General features: G+C 41.9%; 1 protein-coding gene across 1 annotated transcript; it reads right to left on the bottom strand.

Moving 5' to 3' along the window:
• Nucleotides 1-583: 583 nt before the first annotated feature.
• On the bottom strand, nt 584-7435 carry KLHL11 (kelch like family member 11). The gene is made up of 2 exons (XM_018572150.1): nt 6922-7435; nt 584-2478 (listed from the first exon to the last, which is right to left on the bottom strand). The coding sequence occupies exons 1-2, from the start codon at nt 7353-7355 to the stop codon at nt 900-902; spliced, it is 2013 nt and encodes a 670-aa protein (XP_018427652.1). The 5' UTR covers nt 7356-7435; the 3' UTR covers nt 584-899.
• Nucleotides 7436-7715: the final 280 nt, after the last annotated feature.

The raw sequence follows: 7715 nt of genomic DNA, 5'->3' as shown, positions 1-7715 counted from the left end.
TGTACCAAAAAGTCTCAGCAAGGCCTACGTTTGTGGGTGTGTGTTGATTTGTAATCATGTGGGACACTTTTTTAAAAAAGTCAAGCAGTGGGAAGAAAAAAAAAAAAAAAAGGGAAGAATGTTTCCCTCATAAGGATGGCCAGCCATGCCTCAAAAGAACATTTTAAAAATGTCAATGCGAGTTGGCAGACTTAATAAGTGAGGAGCCTGCTACCATATAAGTGAAGATTTAACTATAATGACGCAGCATGGAATGAGTTGAAGATATGGAATTAAAGTGTCAGGAACAGCCCTAATTTAGGGCCAAAAAGTGGATAACCATAGGAATTGAAATCAAAAGTTAGGTGGTTCTCATACTTACAAGTCAAAATGGCTCATCTAAACAATACCTCCAGGTCAAAAATGGGCAAAAGAGTTCATATTATATAATCTATAGCTGACAATTAATGACATTAATAATTACAGCAAACCCATTGCAAAGTATTATTTTTAGGAATAGGACATCTGAGCAATACCTATCAGCAAGCCAATACCAGGAGCTGCATTTAGTTTTTCTTATAGATATCTACAACTTGTAATGCCAGTGTAAACTGCAAATTAGATAATCAGCTAGCAATTACTAGAGGGAATTCAACTAACTGCCCAGTATTTGTAGGTAAGACTAGATAAGTATGCTTCTTTAGCACTTAATGCTGTGTATTACAATACACACTTACCCTATATATGTACAGTAACATGCGTAAGAGTGTTTGACACTCTGCAGATAAAAGTCCGTGTAAACACCTCGTGCTTCAGTATTATACGTCTCAAACATCTAAGAAAAAAACAAAAAAGGCTCTCATGTGCAAACTGCATCTATGAAAGATTCCAAGGAATAATAAGTATTTAAGACAATGTTTTTAGCATTCAATCTGGGAACGTGGAGTGCGTCGCAAGTTCATGGTGTGCCGATGCAATTCTTGCATCTGTCTGATCCTATCTTTCTGCCACATCAGATTAGGAGGCATGGGGTACTTCTGTGTGCCATGAAGGTATCTGTATGGGATTCTCACATGACAGGCAGTGGCACGGCACCGAGGCTGAGGCATGGGAGGAAGCAGCATCCAGCGCTTGCGCTCAGCACAATATCTGTATGCCTCTTTTCTGTACTGCTTGTCTATGTCATCGCTGTTCTTCCAACCTCCAATAATGAAGACATCATCCTTGTAGTAGCAGATAGCTGCCCCTTCTATGCCCAGAACCTCAGGAGGTAAGCTCTCAAGAATCTCATTGGAGACCTGCCTGGATATTTTACTCTGGGCCTCTTCAACAGTTACAGAATAGCTTTTAGGACAGCACGATGCTGTGTTGTAGAAGTTTGTGCAGGCCACAGACATCTGGAATGCACAGTAATTGTCTAGGATTGGCAAAGACTCTACATCCAGCCATCTACTACTCTCTATATCATATCTACAGTTGATTGTTCTAAGCCCATCCTCATTGTCACTGTCCACTGGAGTACGAGCTGTTATGTAAACGTAGCGATCTTCTACGCTCAAAGCTTTGACATCTCGTAAGATCTTGGGTGCAGATTCTAGGATCTGCCACTTATCTTGCTCTGGGTCATAAACAGTGACATCTTTGAAGCCGGGGCTAAAGTTACCATGCCCACCAATACTATACAAGTTGCCCTTCACAGACATAAGACCAAAGGAATGCTTTCGAGTGATTAGATTGCACACTTGTTCCCAGAGATTTCTATTTGGGTTGTATCTTTCAACAGTCTTGGCAAACCCAGGTTCCATGGAGCCAGCCACATAGACATGGGTATCTGTAGCCATAACTGCATGACCATCAAGGTGATTGTGAATGTGAGGCAAATTTACCCATCGATCTTCATGAATAAAATATCCAACACATTCACTTAAATAGTCACCTCCTTCCGAGACCCCTCCAATCACCATAATCACATCCATATTCTGACCAAAGCGTGGCAATGATGTCATATGAGTAGCCAATGACTGATTTCCAGCTTGGAGGTTCTCTGATCGCAAAGCATGACCTTCCACAGCTTCAGCCACCAGCTGTAAACAGGCTTCATTTGTTGCCACTAATCTCTCTGCTTTCACATGTCGGGTAAGGTAAGTTGGTTTCATCTGGGAGAGTCGAAGAAGCCTAAACAATTCCTCAAAATATTTTTCTCTTTCATTTGTGTTTTTCTGAATCCATTTTAGAATTGCTTCAAAAAGTATCTCTTCAGAATCTACTGTGATCTCAGGATCTGAAAGCCAGTCCTTTACAAGATGGAATGGGAGTGTATAGAATTCATCATCTTCGATTACCTTGCAAAAGTTTCTGCGGATCATGTCAGCAGATTTTAAAGCCAGCTGGTTGAGTGTATACATATGAGCCAAACTATGAATGGCAACACAGTTTGAGAGGTTCAGCTTCTTCTTCAGAAACTCTCCACAGAATTCCTTCAGACGAAGCAACAAAAACCTAAAGAATACAGGGAACAGAAGACATGAAATGATAAACGAGGCAACAAACCCTGTATCAACTCTGTTAAATGAGACAATAAAGTAAACAAAATAACGGGCTTGAAAATTAACTCGTCCTCTCGTCTATGACAAGAGGACGCAGAAGTCGGATGAGTAGCAGCGTGCGGCGGTTTAACCACTTCCCGGCTGGCCGGGAGCTTCTTGGATATGAGTGGCCGTTTTTAGAAGCTGGTACTACTGATCTCTGCTTTATCAGCTTCTTTGGGGGTCCCTAGGTGACATTAGGGGTCCTAGAGACACCGGATGTCTCCATAAAGGGGACCTGTCTGTGGAAATTGGCTATCACATAGGGGGCTTCTTAGCCCCCCATGTGATAAGTTAATTTTTTTTTTATTATAGTTACCCCAAAAAAAAAAAACCCACAAACATTTTTTTGAAAGTCCACTGCCCCACATACACAGACATGCTTTGGGTGCGCCTTCGTGTGCAAATGGCGATTGTGCCCATTGCGCCACACATGTTACTTATCACCGCGGAAGTCAGAGTGAGGGCAATCATTTTAGGGCCATTAATCACTATTAACACTAAACTGATGAGTAGTAAAAGCTTTTAATGCGTCGCCCATGGCTAATTTTGGGTATGGTATTGTTTATTTGCGTTTTTGCAGGTGCACGCAATTTTAAAGTTTGACATGTTTAGTGTCTATTTACCCGACTTGACCCTGTCTTATATTTTACCAAAAACATGGGTAAGAATAAATGTTTTTTAACATAACGTAGGGGGGGAAAAAATTTCCCCCTGAATTTTATGTTACTTTTTTCATTATATATAGTAAAAAATAAAAATCCTAGTAGTGATTAAAAACCATCAAAAAGAAAGCTCTATCGGTCCCCAAAATGTTTTAACATGAATTGCAAGGCTATAGTCCAAGAGAGAGTTGACATTTTTTACTGACTGGAGAGACACCCTCAAATTTTTCAAGCCCTGAAAATAACACTAATCAAAATACATTTTGTTTGCTAGAGCGCATTGTATCATAACAATTGCCTTTAATATTTAAAAAAAAAAAAAAAAAATTGTTTTATTTTACTTTTCCCCCTCTTGCTGAATCTCAGTGCTATTGACCTCATGCAGCCTCTCTGCAACTACTTTCGTCTACATGCATCCTGATGGCGACAACTGAGGACCATACCTGCTTAACCCCTTCGTGACGGGAGACGTACACTGTACGTCCAGCCACAAAGGGACCAAATGACTCGTCACGTACACTGTACGTGACGAGTTATTTGCTGCACTAGAAGGCTGCTAACCGCTGAGAATCAGCGGTTACCTTTCAGTAATAGATGTCTAACTATCTAGAGATCCATTACTGAAAGGGTTAACCTTTTTCAGACACCCGATACCTTAATATCGGGTGTCTGAGAGTCACAGCAAAGCAGACACACATGTCGGCTTTTGCCGGCATTCTGACAGCTCGTATAGATCGAGAGATATCTCTCTCAAGCTATACTGGCTTTTTTTTTTTTTTTTCTTTTGACTTTCAAGAATAGATACAAAATGTTATGTATTAGACACATAATGTATCTATTCTTGAAAGTAGAATGTTTAAGTTTTCTGAAACATTCACTGACAGCTGAATCCTGAACTGCTGCAGGATCAGTGTCACTAACTTATTATCGGCTGTTCTGAAGTTTGAAGCAGCCTGATAATAAAAAAAAATTATTAATTTATCAAGCAGTAATAGTGAGATTAATTCACAATGACTGCCTGATATAATTAAATAAATAAAATTTGTCAGTATAAAAAAAGTGAAAAGTGTAAATAAATTTAAAAAAATAGTGAAAAGTGTAAAAAAATTAAAAATAAGGGACAAATAAATGAATGTATGTATTGCATTTTTTTTTAGCTGTGCTGGTTTTGTTAAAAAAAAATACTACAAATCAAAACTGGGAAAAAAAGTTTTTTTTTACGTTTTTTCCTCTTTTTTTAATTTGTATTTGTCCTAAGTGAGGCGTTAGACACACATATGTGATATAAATATATAGCCCTATCTGTCCTCTAAAAAACAATATATAATATGTGTGGGTGCACTTTGTAAGAAAGTATATTACTGACGTGGAAGAATCACACAGCAAAAATGTCAAAAGCGTATCAGTCATTTACGAACAGAAACCAAAAACAAGCTCAGTCATGAAGGGGTTAAACCACCTCCCATCTATTGCCGTTGCTGAACGGCCGGATGGGAGCCTTATAGGAGCAAGAGGGCGTCTTAAGACGTCCTGCCCCTCCTCCCCCGCTGCCTCTAGAGACACTACCGAAACATCTCGGACGAAAATGGTACTTTGGGCAAAGTACCATAACGGACGAAAATGTGGCCGAAAATTCAGTGCATCTCTAGGTTTCTCTCTCCCCATCCCCCTCCCCGGGCGCCAGACTGTGTCCCCTCCAATGCCTGCTGCTCTCCCCGCCAGTGTTGGCAGGGAAGGAGAGGAGAGAAACTTTCTGGAGGCTGAGCTGATCGCCGAGTGTTTGTAAATAACTGAGGAGACAGTATGCTTACCGTGTCCCCAGTTATGAATGGACAGGAAGTGCTCTAGATCACTTCCTGTTCATTCATTGTAACTCATATATTCCCAGTTTGTGAATGGACAGGAGCACTCAGTATAGAAACTTTTTGTTCATTCATAACCGTGTCTGCAGAAAGAGATTAAGAACTCTGTGTCCTCCATCCCTTTTTCTATTTTTTTTAAAAAGGTATCAGGGGTCTGAAGCCCCCCCAACAGTAAAGTAAAAAAAAACAACAACACACAACTAAATGCAAATAAAAATAAAATAACAAAAATAATTTTAAAAAGGTTGGGGAAAAAAACCTTCATTTTTGGTTTCAGCCTGACATTTTTATTTCGGTTTCGAAAAATTCAATTTCTGTGCATCCCTAGAAATCTCCCAATGGGTAAACATGTTCTGGTGACAACTGTCTAGGGCAACTATTGTGTCTCTAGGAAAGGAAGTGGGAAAAAAAGAAGGGAAGACTGACAAGAAGTCCTAGCCTTTTCCATTTAATAATAACTTTAAAACTGAATAAAGCAAGAAGCGCTTCTCATTGATCATTTCTGAGTGAAATTCAAAATTCAGAGCACACGGTTGCGCTACATGGCAGCCGACTAAACTCTGAATATGAAACTAGTTTTATCCCTTTCACCATACACTTCTTGTATCTGTCAGCACCAGAAATACACAGCACTGAGCTGCCAGTATTGAAACCTCCTAATCTGTACTTTGGGACCTAACAGTAAAGTGTGAAGTAGGGTTGCCATCAAATAATCGATAGAGAAAAGTTGTCAACTATTCTCATTATCGAGAATAGTAATATAATAATAGTCGTCAACTATTCTCGTTATCGATTAGTTGAATCCCCATGGCCAATTTTGGGTATGGTCGTTTTCTGCGATTTCGCAGGAATGCGCAATTTTAAAGCTTGACATGTTTGGTGTCTATTTACCCGACGTGACCCCGTCTTTTATATTCTACCAAAAAATTGGGGTGATAATAAATGTTTCATAACATTTCAAAGGGAAACAGTTTTTTTTTCAAAATTTAGGGTACTTTTTTTTGTTATATAGTAAAAAATTAAAATCCCAGTAGTGATGAAATACCACCAAAAGAAAGCTCTGTCCCCAGAAAGTGGCATAAAATTTGTTTCACGGACCACATACCAGACTTGCGGGAGCCGCTACACGGTCTGCATCTCTGTCGAATGCAGAGAGCATAGCTGCTTCTGTGCCTCAAATCCAATTTTTTAACGCCACTTAGCTTCCAGGCACTTTGTTCTCCAAGCCCTTTCGGCCGACGTCTTCGCTAAACGCTGGCCGAAAGGATTAGGTTAGTAAGGTCTGCAGCAGACCTTACTAATTGCCACTAGATGAATCATTGTCACCCATTCAAGTTAATGATCAGGTGACAGCAGCTGCATGGACACACCTGCACACCGCATGTAATGATACGTGATATTACATTTGGTTAGGAATTAGTCAGTCACCTGCCCTGAAAGCAATCATTGTGTATTCAGGAAGAGTGTTTTCTAACCGCATGTAATAATATCACATATCATTACATGGGGTGTGCAGGAGTTTACATACAACTGCTGCCACCTGATTAACTTGAATGGGTGACAGCGGCAGATTGTAAACGCCAGATTAGGGATTCCTGCTGCAGGAAAACACAAGTTTCTGACGCAGGAATCCCTAATCTCACCTAAACCTACAGATATGAATAGGGCCTTATTGTGAGTATATTAGGGTCTGTAGTACCGAATACAGTAAAATTTTATTTTACAGTTTGACATTTGTGGAGCTTCCCCTATGGGAGAAAAAAAATTGTCTCGTGGCCCCCGGGGGAATTGAGTTTGAGACCCCTGTTGTAGAGGCATTGTACACCTCACCTGTCAGACAGCTCCAGCACCTCGTGTACATTGCCGGTACACACCCGAATCTGCCCGGTGTACATGTACTGAATGACAGCCTCCACCGTCTCCAGATCTGGTCCGGGCTCCGAGCTCCACTTCATCTCCACTCGGCCGGAGCGGGACTCTTCGAACTGGCCAGACAGCAACGGGGCGAAATAATCGGTGGCGGCGGCCAGCACAGAGCGGTGAGCCGGGAACTCCCGGCCTCCTCCCCCGAATACCAGGGTCATGTCACAGAACAGGGACTGCTTCCTCTGCTCGTTCTGCCGCCAAGCCAGCTCCGAGCAGTGACTCTCCGACACGAACACCTCGGCCTCACCATCCTCCAGGGCCCCGTCCCGCTGCTCTAAATCCTCCGGCGGAGTATGCTGGGGAGACGACAGCGATGTCATGGCTATAGCCGCCGCCATCTCGGTCTCTAGGGTGGGGAAGCCAGCTAGAGGCCGGGACAACCGAGATACGTCACCGCCCCTGTCATGCAGGCGCACTGACTCCTATGAGCGTCCGAACGAGTACGCCGTGACGTTGTTGTACGAGCGCGCTAAGCTAGAGTACTAGTGCGCGTGTGGTGCAGATGGGCTCAGAGCTCTCTCAAGGCTGTAATTTATGTGCTAGAGGGGGAACTTTACATGGCTGCATGGCTGGGTATGCCCACAGTGGTATATAGACGTCAAAGCAGACTCAGAAATCTCATGAAGACTCTGGGCTGATATTTACGTGCTGCAAAGGCAGCACTTTATGGCCCAACCACCTATAATATTAGTGTGTGG

This window comes from Nanorana parkeri, unplaced genomic scaffold (genome assembly GCF_000935625.1).
Source record: "Nanorana parkeri isolate BGI_ZX_2015 unplaced genomic scaffold, ASM93562v1 scaffold1952, whole genome shotgun sequence".
In the NCBI taxonomy this organism is placed as follows: Eukaryota; Metazoa; Chordata; class Amphibia; order Anura; family Dicroglossidae; genus Nanorana; species Nanorana parkeri.
Note: the sequence above shows the minus strand (reverse complement) of the source record. Positions and strands in the feature narration are given on the sequence as shown.

Excerpts from the sequence above, each read along its gene's own strand:
- KLHL11 (XM_018572150.1), bottom strand. The coding sequence starts at position 7,355 with ATGGCGGCGGCTATAGCCATGACATCGCTGTCGTCTCCCCAGCATACT. Across the intron at positions 2,479-6,921 it reads GTGCTGGAGCTGTCTGACAG|GTTTTTGTTGCTTCGTCTGA; the intron begins GTGAGGTGTACA and ends TGTATTCTTTAG.